At 38.6% G+C, this 25,074-nt stretch overlaps 1 protein-coding gene across 3 annotated transcripts in view; it reads left to right on the forward strand.

Annotated features, from left to right (window-relative positions):
• The window catches only part of PRMT3 (protein arginine methyltransferase 3), a 65,773-nt gene extending 41,122 nt beyond the window's left edge, over nucleotides 1-24,651 (forward strand). For all 3 annotated transcript variants that reach the window (XM_075426784.1, XM_075426786.1, XM_075426785.1), the window contains 3 exons: nucleotides 10,882-10,932; nucleotides 11,123-11,210; nucleotides 23,129-24,651. In XM_075426784.1, the coding sequence (XP_075282899.1) occupies nucleotides 10,882-10,932; nucleotides 11,123-11,210; nucleotides 23,129-23,238 (249 nt within the window). In that variant the 3' untranslated portion in view covers nucleotides 23,239-24,651. The remainder of the gene's footprint in view (nucleotides 1-10,881; nucleotides 10,933-11,122; nucleotides 11,211-23,128) is intronic.
• The last annotated feature ends 423 nt before the right edge of the window (nucleotides 24,652-25,074 follow it).

A 25,074-nucleotide genomic window follows, 5' to 3' on the forward strand; every position in this document is an offset into this window, starting at 1 on the left:
ACTGTGCTCAAGAATGACACAGTCACTCTGCTCAGAAGAGCTTTGCTGAGTTTACTAAAGAGTGAAAAAGTAGATGTGGGAAAGGTAGGCTATAGCCCATGTAATAAACATATGGCAGTTCGTATGGCAAACACAGATTCTCAAAGGGAAACAACAGGGAAGTTAGTGAAGATAGAGTGAAGACCGAAGGGGAACAAATACAGCATTAGAATCTGATGACCAGGGGTTTTTACTGCATCTGGTTTATTTATTGTATGCAGGCTAGTATTGCTACTTTATGTAATTTAATATGACATGTTCAAAAGAACACTAATTCTAGAAAGGCTGTGGAATTTGGTTGGAGGGGAGTTCGAACTGCAGCAAACACAAGCTTCTTCATCTTAATATTACACAGCTGCATTTAATTGAGTGAAGAATCTCCAGCAAATCTGAGTCTGATCTCGCTCAATTGAGTCTTATTTGTCAATCAAACACTAGTCAATATGAAAAGGGAAAAAAAAAAGTTTTACTAGGGCACCTTTCAAACACTTCTTTGAAGTCGTGCCTACATTGTTTAGTATGAATCTACATAAATAGACATTCATTTTGCAAGTTTTTTTCTTGGTCATTCGGTATCTGGTAGTCATGAGAAAACAGAGAGAAACATTAATTTTTGATTAATGAAAAAAGTCCCTGATTTTTTTTCTGCAAGGACCTGTGGAATTTGTTGTGTGTGTTGTGTTCCATTTTTGAAGTATAAGTCAAGGAAGATACCTAAGTATTTTTATTTAACATACTTCATGTGAGGGTGTGAGTGACTTCTGAAATAAAGATGTTATGAATGTGTTTAAAGCTAGAACAAATTAGGTATTCCAACATGAATATTTAGAAGAGTTTAGATTGGTACCTATGTGAGGATACCTTTTTGATTTGACTTAGTGATGATGCACAGCTTGCTTGCTTTGTTGGAATAGGGAAGAAAAGAATCCTGTAGAAGGATTTTTGTAGTGTTACATTAGGTAGGGTAGTTGGGATCAAGATGAGGTACAGATGAGAAAGTCTGGTGGTGACTTCAGACGAGTAATGCATGGAGTTTTTAAACACTAAATGATAAGCAAAGGCAGGATGACCTAAATATTGCAGATTTTATGATTGCAGTAATATGCTTTTACATTCAACATAAATTATAAATGCTTTCTACTGATTTATTATAATATCCTCATGCAATTTGACAGAAGTTTGTATGAGGCTCTGAGATCTGTAGTAAAAGCTAAAATTTTTGTAGCCTAGTGTATTGTGATACTTCTGGTGGGAGTTTCATGCTTAGATTTAAGTCACAGAACATCACAGAATCAGGTCCAAAGGGGTAATTGGTAGCTAATTTTTAATAGACTGTTAAGTCTGCTACAGCTGGTTTATTTGGCTTTCGCATGTGCATATGAAGAAGGGATGCACGCTTCCTCCCATATGGACACAAAGAATATGTTGCTGTCTAATGTAAACACTTAAGCTGATAACAAAATCTTGGATACACCTGCGACAAGCAACGTAATGCCTAGTTTTGGATGGGTCTGCATGTTAGTTCATGCTGCTGCATTTGCCACCACTTTTGCTGTATAATAGGATGCATAAGAATTTGTCAGTGTTATGAAGTTTTCCCATGTATAGAACTTAAAGCATTGTTATTGGTGTGAGTTAGTAGCAGTGAACAAATACTTCATAATTATTTGTCAATTATCACCAAATAGAGACACAGTAACCTCTTGGTTTTTATTAAATGGATATCCATGTATTTTATTGTGCATTCACAAAAAAAACCTCTCCAGTTTTTTCTTGTCATAGAATCATAGAATAATTCTAGTTGCCTCAGGGCAGGGTCAGCTTTGATTTCAGACCAAGCTCCAGTGCAGCCCTGGGTTAATTTTCTTAATGTGGCCAGTTTTGAGTAACTGATCAGTTAAACAGATATCTTTAAAAATCTTGGTGATCTTTGATACTTGGGGAGAGTAAAATAGCTTATTTTGCAAACATTGTTTTCCCTAGCACTAGACCTTTATGAAAACTTCATTTCTGTTCTATGATCCTATGGTATCATTGACTTATAAATCAAGAGGTACACCTGCATTTTGTGGCTTCCAGGGAGACGAGGAGTGAGAGAAGAGCAGTGTTTCTGAAATTTTGCAGTGAATGCAGGTTCTAAAAAATGATCAGAACTCTATGAGGTATTTTGCACTTCATCATTTAGGTTTATTGACACTTTGAGTGAAATTTCCACTCTTTCTGTGATGGATTGTAGAAGTTTAGTTAGGGGTTGACAGTTCATCCATCATATCAGGCTGCCTAACCTTGCAGTAAATGAACAATGAAAGTCCATTATTTATATTGAGAATTTTTGAGCAGATGCTTTAAAATTGCAACTTCTCTTTTGAAAATAACATTTGATGTTTTTCTTGTTTGCATCCGTGTTTTCTTGTTCTACTGTCTTTTCATTTTTTGCACAAAAAGAGAAAGCTGCTTATATTTCCCTTGTCTGTTCTGATTCTTGCACTTTTCAAATATGAACATTTTAAAATATTTTTACTTTATTAAAAAATATTTCACAAAAATAACAATTTGGAAATTCATCCTTATATGTATGTGTCAGGTTTTTTACCTCACAACCTAAAGTTCCTTTCAAGGCAGCTTTTGTATCCGCTGTTTCCGTGTGATAAAAATGTGAAAACAGGTTTGTTTGTCTTAATCCTATTGTTGCCGTTGACAGCAAAGCTAAGTTCAGACCAGTGTTACCATCATGGAATGGTTGGGGTTGGAAGTGACCTTTCAGATCACCCAGTTCCAACCCCCCTGCCATGGGCAGGGACGTCTTCCACCAGACCAGGTTGCTCCAAGCCCCATCCAATCTGGCCTTGAACACTCCCAGGGAGGGGCAGCCACAGCTTCTCTGGGCAAACTGTGCCAGGGCCTCACCACCCTCACAGTAAAGAATTTCCTTCTTGTATCTAATGTAAGTCTACCCTCTTTCAGTTTGAAGCCATTACCCTTGTCCTGTCACTCTATGCCCTTGTAAAAAGTCTCCAGCTTTCTTGTAGACCCCTTCAGGTACTGGAAGGCTGCTCTAAGGTCTCCCCTGAGCCTTCTCTGAACAGCCCTAACTCAGCCTTTCCTCACAGCAGAGGGGTTCCAGCCCTCAGATCATTTTTGTGGCCCCCTCTGGCCCCGCTCCAACAGGACCATGTCTGTCCTGTGCTGAGGGCTCCAGAGCTGGAGACTAGGACTAGGATCAGAAATAGGACTCCCTCTGTGAAGTGGTCTGTCTTTAAAAACCAAAGTGGAAAGCATAGGTGCACGGTGATACGCTTGTTGTTTTGTGGCTCCTGTTGAGGGTCAGCTCCTGGTTTGCTCTGTCATCGGGTTGTGGGGGCCGGGTTTCCATGCTGCTGCTTGCCAAGGCACTGTGTGGGTGCAGAGGAGTAGAGAGTAGGCATTCTTACATGGTATGCATGGTTGCTGTTGCTGAACTTGTTTTTGCAGAAGTTTAGCACTGATGGAAGTCATTTAGCAAGTACTCCCAGAGAAGAGTTGTGGCCTGCCCAGTTGGAGTATGCAACATAGAGTTAATTGTTGAAGAGCTAAACTTTCAGCTGGCGATGCTGGAGGCATGAGCTGTGTAGGGTCTGTTGCTTCCTCCCATCGCCCTGCTTGCATGTCTGTGGTAACAGGACAGTAAGCTGTAAAAGCTGACAGGAATCAGAGCCTTAATGCAGTCTTTGTACCAACTCAGTGTCACATTTGCTTTGATGATGATTTGGAACACCTCCAGAACCCCTCAGGCGGGAGAGGCTGCACTTCTCTTCTGTGGCAAGATGTTAAATACCTCTAAAATATGACCTTAGTTTTTCCTTTATATCTTTCCCCGCACCCCCCTTAGTAGATACTGTTCAAAATTCTGCGTTTATTTTCAATTTCAACAGGGAAGTTAACCTCTTCTTGATTTCCCCATACTTTATTTCTGTTCTTGTAAATTGTTCTGGTAAACACTTCTGGGAGGACTTCATAAAGGCTGCAGGAAAGCTTCACCTAGGCGATGGTTAGGAGCAGAGTTTTTTTTCTTCCTGTTCTTTGGCTGGAGGGAGCACAGGAAGATTAACCTCTGAAGCCTAATGCTGACCTTTGGGACTTGCCACCATCTTCCTCATCCTTATATATTCCCGCGCGCGCCCCCCCCTCCCCATTTTGCTTTGTCACTCTTATGTACAAACCTTTTACTTCCTGAAAACTGATAATGCGAGTCCTGAAATAGATATTTCTCTTCTTTCTAGGTATTATCAGTGTTCTTGCTCTTGGAAAGCCTTCTTGCTGACCTCTTGGCTAATTATCTGGTTGTACGATAGTGCCACTTAATTGTACCAAAGGTTGTTTGAAAACCATGCGATTCAGTAGACAATAGGCTAACGCTTTTCTGTTCTTAGATAAATAGACTATGGACATCAATGCCCAGACTTAGCGATGAGCTTAAGCAAAATAGAAGAGCTATGCGGTTCCCAAAACCTAAGAGCCTCTTATTAATTGACATATACCTGATTTGTCTGTCCTTCCACCTGTAAATTATTTTAAATTACTCTCATACTTTTATATGACCAAGAAAAAAAACCCCTAGCAGGGTATTAAGGCATGCTGGTAACAGATCAGCCTGAATTCTCTCTGTGCATCCTAAGTGTGTTACAGATGATCCTCTAATTCATTTATTGGGTCATATCCTTAAAAAAATACTTAATGCTCTAAATAGATTTTTCTTCAGGTGTTGAAGAAATTAAAGAAGTCTTAGGAAAAAAAATCTTAATAAACCTGAGAAATACGGTAAGAATGAGCAAAAATAAACATTTTAAATGTAACCTTGTATGTGGTGCTTAGTGTTTCAGAAGTTATTGTGGGGGATTCAAGGCTTTTTTCTGAGCACGTATTCCTTCTCTTTATTTTTCTTGTATTCCTCCTGTGGTTTACCACAAAGTAGTATGTTTTAGCATTAAGTTTATTTATCATTATTTTAACTTTAAAAGGTCGAAGACTTTCAAGGCATGAAATGCTTACATGGAATCATTATATGAAATTGTTTCAGAGCCCTTTTTAGTGCAAGATGACTTGATTTCAGTCTTACAAAGATAATGGCCAAAAATAAATTTAATTAGCCTGTGAAAGTGCATTTTCCTGGTAAAGAGCTAGGGTTTGTCAGTGCTGATTTTAATGAGACATCTGGCTAATATCAGTTAGTAGATGCTGCTAGGAAAATATTCCATTAATTGTATTCTAGGTTGATCACTGTGTGAGCTTTTGAGATAAAATATAATGGTGATTACCCTCAGTGCAGAAATCAATTGACAAACTTTCTCTTTTGTTTGCAAGCATTTCCCCTGTGAGTCCATCAAGGTTGATCTTTCCTAGCTGAATAACAATATCCCCTGGGAGGAAAATGGCAGTATCTCTTCATTGCTCCCAGGAGATCTTGTCAAAGAGCAGGGGATGTGTATAAAAAGTGGGAGGGAGGAAGGGGATGAAAGAAGGATAATGAACCAGAGGACGTGACTGATGTATTAAAACCTTTAGGAGGAAAAGTGAAGTTGAGTTGACTGGAGAAAATTATTTTGACTAAGGAAAGATCATTGCTTGTTAAAATCTTCTTAAATGTTATAGTTTCATTTCTTAGTGTCCAATCTTCCATTTGGGAGCCAATAAGAAGTGGTAGCATATAAGCCTTTAATTCCAGCCTTAGGTGAGAAACTACATTTTTTAAGCTAAGACTTGGAAATCTGGTGTTCGGTACCACAGTTAAACACACCTTGAGTGCGTGATTTCTGATTAAAGACAGACTACTCTGTCATGTTGTAGCACAGGATTTGTGCTTCTGATTTATTTGATTATTGGTAGCCTCCTCTGCAGTGATCTCCAGATTCTTAGTCTTTTTAATAAAAACACAAAATTGTTGGATTTTAATAGCCAGGGGTTTCTTTCCCTGTGATAAAAATGCATCAGCTCTGCTGTGTGGATGACAAACATTCCATCTCCATGCTTGGATAAACTCCATCAAAAGCACATTATCTCCCACTTCTGTGGCCAGCTGTCTAATTGTATTTGTTGTAGCCACTCACTGTTGGAACACAATACTAGTGAAGAGCAAGAATGATAAATTACTCACTGTAGGTGATAACGATGATGATAATTTTTAATTTCCTTCTTCCTAAGTGAATTGGTAAGGTTGCCTTTGCAAGCTCTCATAAGGAGTCAGGCAGTCTCATTTGTTTTATCCTGTTAAAATGCTGCATGTACAGCCAGACATTTTCTTTAGAAAACAGCCTCAGTATTTATATATATTTGAATTAAAACATAGACTCCTCTTCCCATTTCAGCTAAGGGCTGTAAGTGGGAGACTATAAATAATATGTAGTAATATTCATCAATTACATATGTTAAAGCTTTTTGTGGTCTTAATGTATTTGGTACATGTTACATGAATAAATGGGGGAAAAACATAGGCTCAAAGTAATTTATCCGGGAGGGAAGAAAAAAATGTTGAAGACAAGTGGATCTTACTGGAAGGACGTGCTTCATTTACAGGTTTTTTTTGGTATGTTTGCACGAACACCTTAGAAACCCTCAGTGATGGATGAAGACCTTAAACTACTTTGCGTGAACTCTTCATCAAAACCTGGGTTTGACAAAATCAGGTGGAACTTAGTGGCTGCTATGGTAATTTCAGGCTTATTTTATTCTTAGTTGAGTGAACTCTTTGTTGACATTTAGATTACGATCTCAGTAATGTACATTTATTCCTAAAAGTTTCCTTAGTTCCTTATTTAACCTTCTTAATTCCCTGGATAAATACAGAGACTTTGTTCTGGGGTTGGAGTTTTTGTACTCGTAGCTCTGCTTTTCTCCTGGCAATTTATTTGAGAACAGGAAGAATAATATTTCTGCAGTGTTTTCTAATATTTAACATCCTTTGAGGCTAGAGCATGTGTCAGGCTGGAGTTGCAGTTATTTATTACTAGTTTAGAAGTCATTATTTTTGTTTTCTGCTTTCATGGTATTCAGGAGACTGGCACTTGAAAGCTTCTTCCAGAGAAGGCTTTAAGTTCTTACTGATTAGTCGTTGGTGAAGTTGTAAATGAGCTGTCAAAGGTGGAGCAAAAAGATGAGGAAAACTGCAATGGAAGAAATAACTGTTACCGTTAAGCTTAAAAAAAAACCAAAACCAAGGCAGTAGTTGTAAAACATCGTCTAGAATTTGTGGGGGCGTTATTTACGTGTTCCTTTTCTTCAGTTTACCTGCTTGTAAAAAATATGCCACCTGTAATAGAAGTCTGGCCAGCCCTAGATGCCATTTTAATATGCTTGTGTCTGTGATTGTTTCTAGTATGCCACTTGTGATTTTTTTCCTGATATTTTGCTGCTTAGCTGCATGTCTTAAATTTTACAAGAAGAAGGGAGGACTTCGTCTTCCTTCAAGCTGTAAACATTGGAAATGTCTTTATTTGTCGTATTGCATATTTAATAGAAGTTTATGCTTAACTGTTATAGCTACTGCTGTATTTAATAGAAGTTTGTGGTTGACTCTTACAGCTACTGCGATTTGTAGTAGTGTTCAAAAATGAAATGAAAGGAAAACGTTTTGAACTTCACTTTTACGGAATTATTTCACTTAAATGTACTTATATGTAAAAGCTATTCATTGTGCATTTCAGCATAAACCCACCAACAAGAATGGATAAAAAAAAAAGTTAAAATGTAAGGAAAGGTATAAATTCCTCAGAAGAAGGTAGTAACCGAACCCCACAACTTTGTAGCTGGTTTTGTATTATGAGGTATTTCAACTTTGATTTGTGTAGGTTTTTAGATTGGTGAGATTTTGTTTTTAAATATACAGGACTAGTGATTGTAGATAAAATTATGGAAATCATCATCTGCATGTACTTGACTTCTGACTTTTTTTTTCCTCTTTTCCCGAGACATCAATGTGGGGTACCAGATCGTTTCTGTAGTGGTGCAAGGCTTACACTAATATACCATGAGGGTGGGGTTGTTTTCATTTAGGGGTTTTTAGCACTTGCATTTGGTAGTATTGAAATAGGCTTCTGTAGTGCAGTCGGAGATTTTAGTTTTTCATAGCTCTTTCAGGGAAGACTTCCTGCTGCTTCATGTAGGAGCAGAAATTGTAATGTTTTATGTAAAGGTTTTCACAAAGCATTGAGAGGAGAAATAACTAGAACTGTGTTGCAGCTTTGAATCCTCCAATACTTTGCCAGCAACACAGAATCATAGAATTTTAATTTCCTTCTTCCTAAGTGAATTGGTAAGGTTGCCTTTGCAAGCTCTCATAAGGAGCAACATAGAATCATAGAATCAACACAGAATCCAGCAACACAGAATCATAGAATCATTTAGGTTGGAAAAGACCTTTAAGATCGTTGAGTCCAACCATAAACTTAACACTGCCAAGTCCACCACTGAGCCATGTCGCTAAGCACCACGTCTGCGCAGTTTTTAAATACCCCAGGGATGGCGACTCCACTACTTCCCTGGGCAGCCTGTTCCAGTGCTGAATAAACCTTTCAGTGAAGAAATTTTTTCCTTATATCCAATTTAAACCTTGCCTGGCACAACTTGCGGTGGTTTCCTCCTGGCCTATCACTTGTTATTTGGGAGGAGAGACTGACGCTCACCTTGCTACAACCTCCTTCCAGGCAGTTGTAGAGAGCAAAAAGGTCTCCCCTCAGCCTCCCCTTCTCCAGGGCCCTCGAACTCTGTAATCCTTGCAGCTCTGTATAAGGTGGTCTTTGAAGTGTAAGAATTACTGTTACTACCTCTTGATTTAGATAGTCAAAGTCAATGTTTCAGGTTGTTTCAGTTAGGGAAACCATTGATACTGTAAGGAACAAGATGGTTATTTATCATTTACTGGGGATGTACCAGTCCTGTTTCCCAGACCGCAGGAGGCAGCAAATAGCAGGGGACAGTTGCTTTGCTTGTAACTGCAGTTTCTCTTCAGCCTGAACTTGATCCCTGAAAAATGCTAATCTGGGGATGTTTTCTCAGGGTAGCAAGTAGGGTGTTTCTGTTACTTCTTGGTACCAGGTGTGTAGATAATTACAGCCACCTTAGCTATGGTGTGTCTGCTTGGAGCTTTTAGCTTTCTGGTCCAAAATGTAGCTTGAATGTCTCATTTTCTCTGGAAGCCAATTTTTTTTTCCCCCCTCAATTCTTAATGTGTTTTTGTTGTCCCAACCTCATTTTTCTTTCTCCACTAATCATGTCCTAGGTCTATCCTAGGTCTTATATGTAAGCGTATCAACAGTATTGACCTGATTGAAAAATGTTTTTATGACTTAGTAGATCTCTGACTAATGTCCAGAAGAGATTGTGCATCAATAAAAGTAGTCTGATGAGTCAATAAAATTTTGTCAAAACCTTCTCAGCCTTTACTCAAAAAGGCATATTAGAGACAAGGCTGTAATTCACTTGGGAATGAGATTCTCAGCATTGAGCGATAAGACTTAAGGGATGGAAGAGTCACTGTTTCCAACAGCTGCTGCTCATTTGTCTTGAAGGTCCCTCAGTGTCTCCTCGGTTCATTTTTTTTTTGAAGAGTATTTGCCCACATTGGAATTTGGAACTTGCCAGCCTTCTCTGGAGTGCCCTTCGTTGACAAGCTAACACAGGTGGTTTAACACAGGCTTACTTCCTGTAATGTCTTGTGTTCTCCACCGCGTTGGTGAAATCTGTTCTGGGTTTAGACTAGAGAGGAAAAATACCAGAATGGTTTAGAATGGTTTAGCTATCATTATCATATGCTGTAGTTGGAGTTACTCAAAAGCTCTGCTCTGGGTCATTTCTTTGGGCTGACATACAACAGAGAAGCGTAACTGCCGTGGGCCTGTGGTCTGATGTGCGTTAGCCTTTTTGTGGGAGACAGTGGAAAGCAAATAAAGGTGAGCATGGACAGGATTTCAGAGGTGAAACTGTGGAGTGGGTGGTCTTTTATTAGCATCTTCCAGTTCTTTATTTGAATTCTTTGAATTTCTGGGACTCTCGGAAGACTTTTTTTTGTCAAAAAAAGCAGGCCAGTATTAAAAGACTGTGTAACTAATAATGTCGGTGTACTGTTTTGTGTGCAGACATTTTGTATTTGCTTTCCTCTTCAAGCTGGAAGACAAGTCCCGCTAATGAATTACGCACTGAAGAGAGAGGCTCTTTGAAATTGGGAATGGGGTGGCGGGAGGGACAGAGGAAGTGTTCTGAGGAGTCCGATGGCGAGTTACTGCTAGAAGTTATTAACTCCTGAAAAGGCCAGCACAAGGCATTTGTGGATCTTCTTCCTTATCTGTGTGTGTAGCAGAGGAAGAAAAATACTCCCTGCCTGGTTATGCTCTACCTCTGTTCACGAGGAGCTTTTATGGAAAGAAATGTTAAGCTACACCAAGAGTGCACCAGCCATGCAGAATCGCTTGTACTCAGTGTGTATTCAGTGAGGGTTGTGGGGGCCGTACAGTACGAGGACTGAATTTTTTGCTTGTAGGTTTGCACATCTGAAAAGCTGTTTTCTCATATGTAATTCTAGTTGCAGTTAGGGTGTGTGGGTTATTTTGGAAACTCGACTAAAATTTGATATGTAATAAAAGGCAGTTAGAGTGGGCTGAATGTTCTGGAGTAGAGTAGAGGTGTGATGACAGCTCATTTTTTTTGTCTTAGGATTTCTAGCAGGCTTGAAAGCATAAATCTAAGCTTGTTCCTGTTATTAAATCTTGAAAAGGAGTAGAAATCCCAATAAATGTATATAGTAATGATAGACTTTTTTTTTCTTGAGGGTTACTATTCTTTTCTCATATTTGCGTTTTCCTCTTTTTTTTATAGGCAGTTGCAGGTTATTTTGATATATTTTTTGAGAAGAACTGTCACAACAAGGTGAGTATCTGGGGTTATCCATTTTTAAAATGTCTGAGAGATTAGGGTGTTTTTATATTTTACTCTGCCTCGGGGTGTTTGGCAGTGCTGCAGCAAACACATCATGTGCATGTATGTTTGGTAATTGATTGATGTGATGTGATATAAAAAATGTTGTTCTTAATCAAACTCTTGAACTCTTCCATTGCAGGTCTTGTTTTCAACTGGTCCCCAGTGTACCAAAACACACTGGAAACAGACAGTTTTTCTCCTGGAGAAACCAATTCCTGTAGAAGCAGGTATGTTTAAATTGAGTTGTGGTGCAATGCTAGTTGTGTTACACTACTATTATCATTAATTTTAAATCTGAAATATTTTAAGAATTATGTGTTATAAAGAACTAGTGAACAAGTCTTTCGGCTGCTATTAAAGAGATTTTGTTGTCTGAGCAAAGCATTGGGAAATATCTATCTATATTCTACACAATAATGTTAAAAGACATGTAAATGCATATATGTAAGTGGGCACATGCCTTACACTTAGCTCTGTACTGTAATTTTGATGAGAAAACTTGTGTATCAAAACATTTCTGAGGCAGAAAAATATAAGACCAGAACACCGCTAGTAAGGTTCTCTGAATTTTAACATTACTAATGTTCTTAAGTACGATATTTATCAAGTGATAGCACAGGATTTTTTGTAGCACTCGTGAACTACGCTGTGTTTGTTAAATGGATCATGAATATATGTATGGGTTTCATACCTGGCACTGTGGGAGAATACTCTGTAAATTGAAAACAGTTTCAAAGAACTCACAGCCATGAATTTGGATCCACTGAAATATGGAAGATGTTATTTTGATACACTGTAAATTTTTATAAAATGGCTAAGTACTGTAATATGTTTCACCTGGAATTTGATGCAAGTGAAAAGGCTTTTGTTGTCATCAAGGATAACCCAAAATTCAAATGATAAATTGCTGGAGTAAGGTTTTGAACACGAAGGTTATGCTTGTTAGTGATTTTACTTAGTTCTATTTGATAAGTCTTGAAAATACATTTCTATGCAAGTAGTCAAATGTTCCTTGCTTTATGGAGACAGAAATATGTCCGTGACTGTCACAGGGTAGTGATGCAAGAAGATGGACATACAACAAGGCAAGAATTATGTCTTGCCCTCTTACTCCTGTAGAACTGCACTTTCTTTCAGACCCTCCTAGTCTTTTTATAATCAAAGAAAATAAAGTTGTTATAGTTTTATGCTGTTTTGTTATTTTTTATTTTTGTCCACTTAAACCACTAGATGTTTACACACCACTGTTGAATTCTTACCCAATGATGAAATAGTTGTCTTTGAGGGCTATTTCTCTTCACAGACTAGCAGGACCAAGGGAGGAACCTCGAAGTGGGCCTTCTTTCTGCTGGTTGGTTAATAAACTCATGGTAATGCATGGCCCCAACCTGAACAGGTTATAAATAGACCAGACATATGGGGAGAAAGTGTACAAAAACTTAAGTGGATGCTGCAAAAGAAACTGAGGTCAAGAAGCTTAGAGATACTATAGAGAAGTGTTGAGGTAGATGGAATATTGTGTCACTTAACAGACCTGATTAGGAATGTGCAATGGTGGAAGCAGCATCTGTGCTCAATTAAACCACTTTTGCAGTTGCCTCTTCCAGCTATCAGTCATGACAACTTTATACCAGGAGTTTCTTTCCTAAAGCCACTATGGTCTATGTTATCTGACAAATCATTTCTCTCTTTTATGCTTTGACTTTTTATTCTTAAATAATTTTATTTGCATATTCCTAGGTCCTGTCACTCCTTGGGATGTACATATGCATTGGTGCGTTTGTACGTGGCTTATGTTCTGTTCAGTTTCTCCTTCCAGACAAGGCTGGCTAAGGTCTCCTTGCTGCAACTCATTAAATTTCAATGTCATAGATTGTGAAGTGAAATTTTTTTAAGTGCAATGACATTTGTTAAAATGTGCCCATTATTTAATATTACATAGATCATTTGAGGTTTACCAAAAGTGTGAAATTACTGGGAGGTGTGCCTGGCTCTAGAATTCTAGTCTAGGTGCGGTGACTTTCTGAAGACAATTGCAGAAAGGTGTGCTTTGAAGCAGTGAACACAGCTCAGTTGACCTTCAAGATCACTTTTGCTGTAACTCCTTCCTTTATCTTTAATAGGTCATATTTCTTAAATTTATTCCCATAACAAATCTTGTATAGCTGTGCTTCTCTTTTCTTTCTACCCATTTCCTTCTCTTAAGTTCCTCTTGCCCATCCTTTTACCCATTCTGTCTGGTTTTATATCTTACATGAAATTACCACTTTAATCTAGGATTCTCTACCTGTTATTTCTAGTGTTAGAGAAGGTTCTGAGAGAAGCTTTTGATGTGATTTGCTTTTCCTTTGTAATCCCAGTTTTCATTTCTGTGGGATATTTGTTGTTCATGGATGACATAAGCCCATCAGGGCAGAGAGTGTTTCCTGATATGTACATAGGAATGTTGTTTAATTTAGGTGATTTTTTTTTTTTTTTTGAAAAACCATTCTCTCTGATCCTTCTCCTTCATTGTTCCAAAAATATTTTTTCCTCAAGATATGTTACTCTACAGATTTCTTCCATTTGTTGATGTTGGGTTTTTTTCCCTTGTAAAAATAGTAACCGAAATACTCATCTTGGTAACTTGTGGTTAACCATACTCTTTGATTTCTTCAGTCTTTCACTTTCCATTTTACCAGCTTAACTGCTCAAATTTCTTTTGCAGTATGTGTGAAGTTGCACTTCCAGCTGTTTCTCATCTGTCACTTGTTAATGCATTAGCACTGCTTGTTACCATTTTACCATGTATTGTTTCTGCCTGGCGTGTTGAACTGAGATCTGCTCCGAGCGTACTTAGCTTTTGGGGAAATATTTTTGTCTTCAGATGCATTTTTTCCAATGCAGGTTAACTGAAGAAAAAAGTAACTGTGTTAGATTAAATACATTTGCATCATTTGAAAGCCTCACCCTTTATGTCTGTCCCTATTCATCGATCCTCAGTATAAATTCTTAGGATAAGAAATGTATGGCACTGGGAAATAGAATGAAGGTAACCCACTTGTGTCTAAATGTATTGTTTGGGTTGGGACAAGCTCTTAATAAGTATTGGAAAATAAATAGAAATATTATTTGAGTCTTGCAATAATCTGACCGATGTACCCACAATGGCATTTGCTTTCAATGTTTCAATACGTTGTGAAAGAGGAACTTGGTGGTCTAAAATGCATTTAAAATGTTTTCCTGTTTTGAAAGCACCTTTCAGACAGGATGGTGGATTTTTTTTTTCCCCAGTAAAGAAGAATGTTTCCCTCAGATTGCCAATTCTGAGTAAAACAGTAAGGCTGACTTGAAGTCTCTGTCAGATGCTTTATGGCTTTTGAGGATGTGCCTGAAGTAGTTATAAAGCACTGATTGTATTTGGATTTGCTTTGTAAAAGAGGTTGAGCTTACAGATCTTTGAACCTGTTGAGTATTTAACAGGAAAAGACTCCTTTATGCCATGGCAAAGTTGTTTTGTTCTGCGGTATGAATTAGCTAATTTTCTCAGTCGTTTGATGTCAGGTTATTTATTGTAAAAATAGATCTATTTTCTCAGCCACAAAAATGACTGAATGTTTTGATCTCTAATCTAGCGATAACAGAATCAAGCCGTTACAAGCCGTTCCTGCCGCATTGCGCGCTGGGTGTGCAGTGTTTGCAGATTCTCCAAGGTGGAATGGGAGATGCTCAGTCTAAATCCAGAGATCTGGAGAGTGAGGCAATAAAAGTTGCACCTAATTAACCCTTCTGATTTGCCACTGAATTTCAGCTTGATGCCTAATTATGGTAGAGCCTAACTATGGTAGACAGCTTTGTGTATAGTTTTAATGGATGGTTCCTGTTTATTTGGTTTAGATTTAATGCCTGAGTGGGGGATAGTCTCTTAGTACTCAGGTGTTCCGAAAAGCTGGTTTTCCTCCTCACAGACTGTGACAAGAGACTTGAGGCTGATGTACAGTGAAGTAAAACAAAGTAGCGTCACGTGTTGGATGTGCTTTAACTGCTTAGCACGCAGCAAAATTAAAGAAACTGGATGAAGAGGCCAGATGATACTTTATTGCCAGAAAAGCTGGGTTTTCTCAGACAAAAGGGTATTGCATTGTAGACTCCCTGCAGAGTACAAGGCTTCACTTAGCAGCGCTTTTAATAGCTTGAAAATGTCTTTGTTTTGAAAACTGAGATGCCAAAACAGTATCTTTTTCTTATTCATGCTCCAAACATGAGTCGCTTCCTTTCTTTGAAATATTCCTGATAAGTTTCATAAATAAAAAATATTTATAGTATATTATTCTCATTTGCTTGTCTGAAGGATTTACTAAATAAATAAAATGCTTAGAAAAAAATATTTTAGAGGGCCCACAGAATCTTTTCAGTAACGATGCATTAAGTTAAAACCCAGATCTGTGTACAAGCAAATCTTATTAGCAATAAAACAGCATATTGTCGGCATTTTGTGTTCTTGATATTGCATTGCAGTGGAAATAAAACCTTGATTTGTTTTTCTGTGGTGCTAAAAGGGGCTAGTGCAGCAAAACTGAAGAACTCACATGACTAAGCCCCTGTAAAATCCTTGATTATCTTTAACTTTCCAGTCTCCGTAATTGGGTAACTGTTCATAGATTTACAAACTAAAAAATGCTAATTTGTCTACCTAGAGAATGTTATTAAAGTAGGAAAACAACGCTGGCACAATTAATCTGTCTGAATGTTTTGATCTAATACTGAAATACTTCAATATTGTGTCTCCCAGTTGGATAATTTGGTTCCTAATTGAGATTTTACTGTCTGTTTTGCCTGTCTACAGCTGCAACATGGTGTTTGTAGAACACTGTTACTTGTTTACTTACAAGCGATACCTCCAAAAAGGATGCTTGCTTTTAGAATCTATTAATTGTTAAAACTTGGATTTCGACATCCAACTAAATCTTGCATGTCTTATGCTATATCTTTTGGAATCTGCAGTTTAAAATCATCCTGCTGACTTTTCAGAAACATGCATATGTGTGTATTTCGGCACTAAGTTGAGAGAATCTCTTTCTGTGGCTGTTTTATCCTGTTGAAAGATAATAGAAATTTTGCATCTAGACAGGAAGACGTGGATTTTGGAGGACCATGTATCTGGCCTTCACAGTTCCCTGTGGCAAATATTTCTGGTATCTGAGCTACCTTGGGAATCTCGATCACTAGCAGGGTGTGCACGTTATCTTAGGCAGCCATATGAGGCTGTCTTACCTTACTCAGCTGGCTGTGTAGACTTCTCTGCAGCAGCCTAGTTCACAGTTTGTCTTGGGAAGTTGAAACATGCCAGTTTGGTATAAAAACTCTTCCAAGAATATACTCAGAGGATGAAAGGGAAAGGCCGAACCTCAACATAGTTTCAGGAGAGGGCGAACAGTGATGTAGCAGAAAGGAGTTGGTAAACAGCTGATAGTTTGTAAAAGTAGCCAGCTGGTGGAAGAAGGGTGTCGCAGGTCGGATGGATGTTACTGAAAGGCAGCGATTACTGCTCCATACAGGAACTGCTCATTGGATCTCCTGGGTTGGGGATTCGGCAAGAGAAGTGGCCAAAGGGGAAGGTGGCAGTCTGTGTACAGCTGCAGGTGCCTGCCGTTTAAGAAGATGGATGGGAGGATTAAGATAAGTTACTGGATTTAAGGGGAATGCTCTTGGTCCCACCACAGATGATTTTATAGAATCTTACAATGGTAAGGGTTGGAAGGGACCTTAAAGATCATCTGGTTCCAACCCCCCTGCCATGAGCAGGGACATCTTCCACTAGACCAGGTTCCTCAGAGCTCCATCCAACCTGGCCCTGAACACTGCCAGGGAGGGGGCATCGACAGCTTCTCTGGGCAACCTGTTCCAGTGTTTCATCACCCTCATGGTGAAGAATTTCCTCCTAATATCTGATCTAAATCTGCCCTCTTTTAGTTTAGAGCTGTTCCCCCTTGTCCTGTCACTACACACCCTTCTGAACAGTCCCTCTCCATCCTTCCTGTAGGCCCCTTCAGGTACTGGAAGGCTGCTGTAAGGTCACCCCGGAGCATTCTCTTCTTCAGGCTTGAACAGCCCCAACTCTCTTAGCCTGTCCTAGTAGGAGAGGTACTCCAGCCCTCTGATCATCTTTGTGGCCCTCCTCTAGACCCGCTCCAACACATTCATGTCCTTCTTATGTTGGGGGCCCCAGAGCTGGACGCAGTATTCCAGGTAGGGTTTCACGAGAGCGGAGTAAAGGAGCAGAATTGCCTCTCTCGACCTGCTGGCCACACTTCTCTTGATGCAGCCCAGGATATGGTTGACTTTCTGGGCTGCAAGCGCACATTGCCGGCTCATGTTGAGCTTCTCATCCACCAGTACCCCGAAGTCCTTCTCCTCAGGGCTGCTCTCAAGCCACTCTGTTGTTCTTCATTTTCGGAAGATAGATGGTATATGAAAACTACTTTCTAGCCAGCTCTTCCGGAGTAACATTTTTGAGACTTGGGGTATTTTCAGTTACGTGCTAGACCTCAGAGTTGCATGATATAGTGAGTCCAGTTAGTCTAAACTGGAATGGAAAACTAGATAATGTTTAAGTTGTCAGCCTCAAGGGAGGACACCCTTATCATGAAGAGTGGTGTCAAAGCTTACTATTGTGTGACAGTGAAGGCATGTATGACTACCACTTGGAAGCTTGTGGGTTTGCAGTGGAGGGGATTTGTAAAGATATTTCTTGTCAGCTGTTCAGTAGCTAAGGTGTCTTTAGCCCAAATCCACTGCAGTTTCTGAGCCGTTGTCTGAAACAATTCCAGTGAGGTCTTCTGTAAGGGGTCAGAATAAAGAGCAGCATGAAAGCATATCATGTTTTTACTTGTCTAACTGTTGGCTTCATAAAGCTCTTCCACAGGTAGAAAAGAAGGAAATCTGAAAGATCATGACTGCTGGCTACCTTCAGTGACTCTTTCAATCTTTATCATAATCCGAGAGGGAGGGGACACCAGGTTGTATTGAAAGGCAGGGTGATTCTTCACATTACAAGTTCATCGCTGTGGATCATTTTGAGCTTTAAGTAGATGTTACAGATGTGTATGCAGGACACTGCATGCAGTCTTTGGGTTCAGTCAAATCCTTTCAGATGAATCAAGTTATAGACTGAAAAATATGATTTGTTGGGCCTAAATACTCTTGGTGATAGGGCTCTTGCACTGAGAAATGTCTTCACTCACAACCTGCAGGCTTGCCCGGTATATAATCGTACTGTACAAACACAGGGGAAAGATAAAATTGCCTACAGCTTCGCTGACGGTGGAGTTTAGAATCAAAATAAACTATTTTGAGCGTTCAGAGCACACTTTATAGGGTGTACTGTAGAGCATGTGATCAGAGGTGTAGTATTTGGCAGTGGGTCAGTATGGACCTAGGGATGCATTTTTTCCTGTGCTAGCGAGCTTGTGCGGCACTTCTGCTGAATTCTTTTGTTTTTTTCTTTTTGGGGACAAATTTCAGGACTCCCCAAGGGATAATAAAAACGCAGGAAGGGGGTTGTAATGGATTCAGTTTTGTCCTAATCAAACTGCAGTGGCACTGTGCGGTTTACTTGCATTCAGCTGAGCGTGATAAGAGCAAGGTGAAGCAGCTGAGTCCCAGAGACAGCTTCCTCCGGGCAGCTCACAGGACAGCAGAATGGTGAAAAAACATCAGTCACTTTCTATCTACATGACATTGATTAATTGTTCAGAACTGCCTTTCTGTTACTTGGTTGCACTGCTGTTGTTTGCTTCAGCCCTCAGGAAAGGCTGGTTAGAGAGGCAGATTTCATGTGGTTACTGCATAAGAATAGCTGAGAAAAAGGGAATGCTTTGTTTCATTAACTGCCTTTACAAACAGAATCTGAGGGTTCTGTTCTATGAAGTCAGCTACAATTTATGAAATTATGTTTAGACTTATTTCATATATTTTATTGCCTTGTATTCATATTTTAAGTGGTAAGACTGGACTAATTTAAATCATGGAATTTTAGTTCTCAGAGGCTCTTTAGGCTTACTGAATGTTCTAAAAATTGTTGTTATAGCAAGTTAAAATACATCAAATAACTCGTCTTGTAGCAGTTCTGAAAATCTGTATGTTCGAAATAGGTTCAACTTCCTAGCTGGAGAGAAGCTGTAATGGACTTTTTTCTTTACCTTGGCCTTCTACCTGGCAAATCTGTTTCTGTTTAAATAATCTGTGAAACCATTTTCGCAGTTCTTTGAAAATTGTGTAGTATTCTGTCAGTTATTTGTGTCCTAATAATAAAGCTGCACAGGAATTGAAGTGGAATCTCTAACTGTTAAATTATGAAAGAAATTTCTCAAGGAATATGTGTATTCTTTCTGTCTTCTGTACAGTATTGGTACTACAGTCATTCTTGTTGAAAAGCTTTCTTTGATGTTTATACTGCAGCCTTTGACAAAACGTCCTGTATTTATTATTTATAATGTGGATCTTGTGTTGGCTTACTGTTTGTGGGTGCAACTGAGAATAGTGCCAAATGGAGAATTCTAAAATTCTTACTGAATTTGAAACCTGTTTCGTTTTCAAATTGCTATTTGTTTTCATTTTGTAACAAGAATATTGGAAATGTTGGCTTTTTGACAGAACATAAACAATAGCTTTTAAAAATCATAGTAAGTAGTGAATAGCTGCGAGATATTTTGGATCCAGTGAGATGGAAAAGTAGTAACAGTGGATGTGGCTGGTGTGAGGGATGAAGATGAGTGGGGCCAGGGACGCTGAATGGAAGGCTAAGAAGAGAATTTACTGCTGTAGATGGAGATCATGCCCTCCTAGAATGTGTTCAGTAGAGTCACCTGTTTAGATCTAGTTCTTGTGGTTTTAAAATGATGGTATGAAGTGGCTCAGCAATTGCTTCCTAAATTTTTACAAATACAACTTAAATTGCAGGTCTTACTAAGGACTGAAAATAAATTGAGATTAGTTTTTTTTTCCTAGTAACCGCAAGCAGCAATCTTCATGAAAGCATAGTGACATTAAGAGACAGCTGCTCAGTAAGCTCATTAAAAACAAGGCTAAAAACCCTGTATAGGTAATATTTGCTTGCAATATGAGCAACATCTGTATTTGTGGATTTTTTTTCTTCATATATTAGACTATTCACCAAGTGTGTAGTTTCCTAAAGATAAAAAGAACACAATGTACATGTTGGTCGTCAAGCCAGAGCCAGGCTATCGGAACAGAATTTGTCATTCCAGAGCTTTTGCAATGATGTGTAAGTTGCATAAAAATCTGAGCTGTAACTTACGTTCTGAGTGTCTGACTAAAGGCCACCGAAGAAAGTTTCCCGATTCTTTTAGTCCCCCCATTGTGATTTAGAAGGTGAAGGTCCTCCAACTTCAAAATTAGTCTCTTGCTGGGGCACATAATTTCAGATACCTTACTTGAAAATGTTAATGCAGTTGGCTTAAACTTTTATTTTTTCTAACATAAATGTGACATTATTTAAAAACTTCTCACGTTGTCAGGTTTAAAAATTAAAAATCCGTTCTACCTCTCTTCAGTCCAGGCCATTGAATTTCACATATTTGTAATTAAATAAGATATAAAATACTAACCTGAATGTATTTGGTTTCAACTTCTGGGTTGTATCTTGAGCTCTTTTCAAAACTGTGGTTTAGTTATTTTTGTATCTGAAATCATTTGTCTGCTAATCTGAGCTTGAAACAATCTGTGATGCACAAAGTACTAGAAATGTTTAGGTAGTTCAAAAACCACATAAATCTAGTCATTTCTACTTGCAGGGATGTTGATACCTTCTGACTTCAGGCTTTTAGTCTAGATGCCAAAATCGGGGAGCCGTTTTCCACACATACATACTTGAAACTGTCATGTACATAAATATTTCAAACACCGAGATGTTGAAAAGTAATCTTTTCCTACATACATAGCATTAACATTTTCGGTCATGTATGTCTATATCAACAAAGAAATTTGTGTTTGCAGATGAGGCTGCAGTTTGTTTCCATTTCTTTACCTCTTGATTGTTCTTCTCTTTCCATGGAACAAAAGACTTGAAGCTAAATTCTTCTAGTACTAGATTTACAGCCACTCCGATGTTTCTGAAGTTTATTAACCTCTCTTCGGTATTTAGTGGGGACGATGTAGCCCAAATGTCAGTTGTGTACGGTTTAGGGAAATCTATGAAACTCTTTCCATACCTTTACTCTGCAGAGATCTGAACCTTTTTTTTTTGTTGCCCCCCTTGCTTTCCCCATCAGGCATGCAAGGCTGGAAGAATCTCACAGCACTGCGCAGGGACCATGGAATTTGCTGGCTTTTTTGGGGCACATGGGATGAAGTTTGGGGGAAGCAGAGGAAAGCTAATAAGAAAACTAAATTCTCTTTAATGTTCTTCTGTACCGCCTTCTCAGTAAATTTGTGCTTAATACTCAAAAATATGAATATTGTTAAAGTAGCTCCTTAAGTATCTGGAAATCAAGAACCTTGTTGAAAGCTTGGTCTCTCAAAATTGCTTTTTAAGTAAAGCTTTCAAATAAGCAAATAGTAAATCCTGTGACTAGTTGGAATTGACTATGGATTTCAGTTTGTGTGACTTTAACATGACGGATACAAACTTGTAAGGCTTGTCTTAACTTTGTATAGCATGAATCAGTTCCTGGAGTGCCTAACGTCTGTACATGTAGTTTTCTAATATCATCTTCTTACTAGGATCATAGATGCAGGGAAAAAAGTTAAGAACAGCTGTGCCTATAGAGAAATAGGTTCATTGTCCCTTTGTTTAGTCCTGCATAAAGTTTCAAAAGGTTGCATAGCTATAAAGGCTTTTCACATCTGATCCACGGAGTACGTTTGCTTGACGATGAAGTGGGCTGTTAGGAGATTATTTCTGGATCTGTAAGTCCGATTTCATGATCTATCTTGTGTGTGAAAAGTGCCTTAGAGTATACACAAGTTCTGAAGTAGGCACAGCAGGTTTAGTTTTTCTCCTCACTTATTTCAGAATCTGAAAGTGCTTTTAAAAGCTAGAACAGACCTTTGAATTATGTTAAGGAATAAGTGTGGGAGTACTCAGTGTGCTGTGGAGCTGTAGCTGCCATTGGGATGGAACCAGGCTAGGACAGGATATTACACAGAAACGTCAAGGCCTGGAATTTCTCTAGGACAAAAGCTTTTACTAAAATCCAGTAACACCAAAAGTGGGAGATGCGCCTCTCTAGATGTGTCTCAGCTTTTTCCTTCTGTGTCAGAGTCAGAGTGTTCTCTCTGGTTTTAGCTGAAGCATGTGTATGTGAAGTGGTACGGTCAAGAAAACCTGAGAGTTTGTTAAAATGAAACTTGCTGTTAATAATGTGTATACTTGAAATGCTGTGAAGATTTCTGTGTTAATGTTTCCTGCCAGATAAAAACCTTACCTAATTAGAACCAAATGCTGTGCAAATACGAACCACATGGCATAAGCAGGAGGAAGTGGAAGATTTTTATGGTTACTTGATTTTGCTCAAAGTTGATGGTAGTGAGGTGTTTAAGTTGGAGAGTTCAGCAAAGGAATAATGCAATATTGTATTTTATGGACTAGCAATTTTGCTTTTTTATACTGTTTTATTACTGCTAATAATTTGCTTACTTCATGGATGGAAATCTGTGTTCAAGAATTTAAAGATGTTACATATTGTTTCACGAGAAAACAAGTTGATATTTGAAGCTCGGAGAGTGGGGGAAAATAGTGTGGTGGCACTTGGTACCTGTCCAGCTGCAATGCGTACGTGCCTGGAAATGCTGGGTAGTAATGTGCAGATCCAGCTCAACCAGATACAAAGAGAGGTTAGTGTATCCAGGGAATGCAGTGTTTTTCCCCAGTTACAAGTGAAATAGTTGGTGTATCAGCTTTTTGGGTGGGTCATCTGAGAAGTAAAGCATCAGACGTAACTCAGCACCTCACCAGGTTTAACTGCAGTTAGCTTGTCTTAGGTTTGTTGTCATAACCATTGCTTAGAGCTTTGAAAACATGGAGGAAACCTCATTTAATTGGGAACAGCTTCTCATGCAGTATAAGGGTATGTAATGCATTTTTGCTGTTGCTGTGCATGATTCAGTAATGTAAGAGTAGTAATTTCCTTTTTTACTTTTGCAGGAGAGGCTTTGAGAGGAAAGATCACAGTCCGCAAAAACAGAAAGGATCCACGGTCCCTCTTTATAACCCTTGCGGTGAAGGACACGCAGCAGACCTACACCCTGCAGTGAAAACTCTGCGCATCTAACTTTGGGAAATGTTAAATTTAAATGTTAGGCTTAACTGTTGATAACTCCCTCTAAATATCCCAAAATTGTGAACTCTTGATGTAGGTATATACACACACAAGGATATGAAAAGTTTGCCTAGAATTGAGAGAGTTACTGTTTGGATGCTTTTGCACTGGGATGTGGAGACTGACAACAAAATTGGATTCTGATGTGTTTTGTGTGATGTGGGGAGGGCAAGAAAGATGGTTTGGGTTACATGAGACTGGTAGATGAGAAAAATAAGATTAAAGTCATTATGTGAGGAACAATAAATATGATCTGTCAATATTTTTTTTATTCTGCAACTGGCAAAATACTTGTGCAGTTTTTTCTTTTTAGGAAAGAAGCAGCTAAATCATGTGCCGCTGCACCTCAACAGTAGCTGGAAAATCACAATGGGAATAAGTTTGGAATTCCAACTGCAGGATTGCAGCAACAATGAATTTATTTTTATTACACTTCTATAATTAAAAAGTTGTATCACATTTCAGTTACATTTATCTAAATAAATGAACTGGGTACGTTATATAATGCAGTTGCCAGTTTCCTTGTTTTCTGTATAATTGAAAATGCTTCTGTCCAGTGATGGCTCATTTATTTGTGGCTGCAGTTTTTCTGTACTAGCCTGTTGGAGCATAGGCAGAGGGAAGTGTATATTTTAGCAGCTTTAGGAAAACTAGTGTGAACAAATAGCAGCAATTGCTGCAACGGTGCGTTTGGTTTGGCTGCTTACAGAAACAGACTGAACAATCCAGGACTGATGTGTGTGTCGTGATATTTGAACACGTTAAACTGAGCAGGGTTGGAGCTAGGTGTAACACAGTGCAGTTTATGTGCTTTTGTCGTACACATGTATTTGTGTTGAAAGTGGTTTTGAAAATCATTTCAAGAAGCAAAGATTAGTGTTTTGCTAGTGATCTCTGAACTGCTCTTAAAATAGTGTTAGGATGTTTTTTAAAGGGCTAAGACAGAAAGGGAATTCTTTCACTTGGAATCTGCTCAACAAAGTTTAGGTAATTGTATATTGTATAAAGGGGTGAAATATTTACTTTTTTGTGTGTAACTGAAGAAGAGTATTACTAGTGGTAATGCTAACTTGGCAGAAAAATGGAAACTTGTATTCCAAAAGCTGAAATTCTCTTGCAACACAGCACTTCAGTGAAGTGGGCATTAAATGGGAAGTCGGAATTGCTACAGTGCTACTGTATTTTCAACTGAAAACAGACTTGTGGATTTCTATTTCATCTTACACTGCTTTTATCCTCTTGTGGAAACGTGGTTACTGATTTGCTTCCAAATAATTTCCTTGGCGTGGGGTGGTGTGTGTCTTTCCTGTGCGCAAACTATTGAATCACCATTAAACCCTTAAATGTCCTGATTAACTTCTTGATATTCTAGAGATCAGCTCACATATGCAGCTTAATAGGAATGTTCAGGTACTGAGCACTTAGTCTGGTTAACTCCTTTTAGTGGTCTAAATGTGGGTTTGACCACCCGTATTGACGCCTTGCCTATTATGGTCACCTGGGAATGAGTGTGAATTCTTTGCTCACACTGATATTTGGATCCTTCGGTTTTATGCAAGTGGGACTGCACACAGTTTATAAATTCTACATATTGTCAGAATTCTGTTTTCAAGATGGGATTTACTGTAAAAACTTAACAGATGAGACAACTGCACACAAAAAAAATCAAAGATGGAAGATTTATTTCACAGTAGTACCTGACAAGTACGAGCGCTCTACAGTGATATGTGTAAGTCTCTGATCTGCTAACATTTTTCTATCTTGGGAACAT

Source organism: Opisthocomus hoazin, chromosome 7, assembly GCF_030867145.1.
Source record: "Opisthocomus hoazin isolate bOpiHoa1 chromosome 7, bOpiHoa1.hap1, whole genome shotgun sequence".
NCBI lineage: Eukaryota > Metazoa > Chordata > Aves > Opisthocomiformes > Opisthocomidae > Opisthocomus > Opisthocomus hoazin.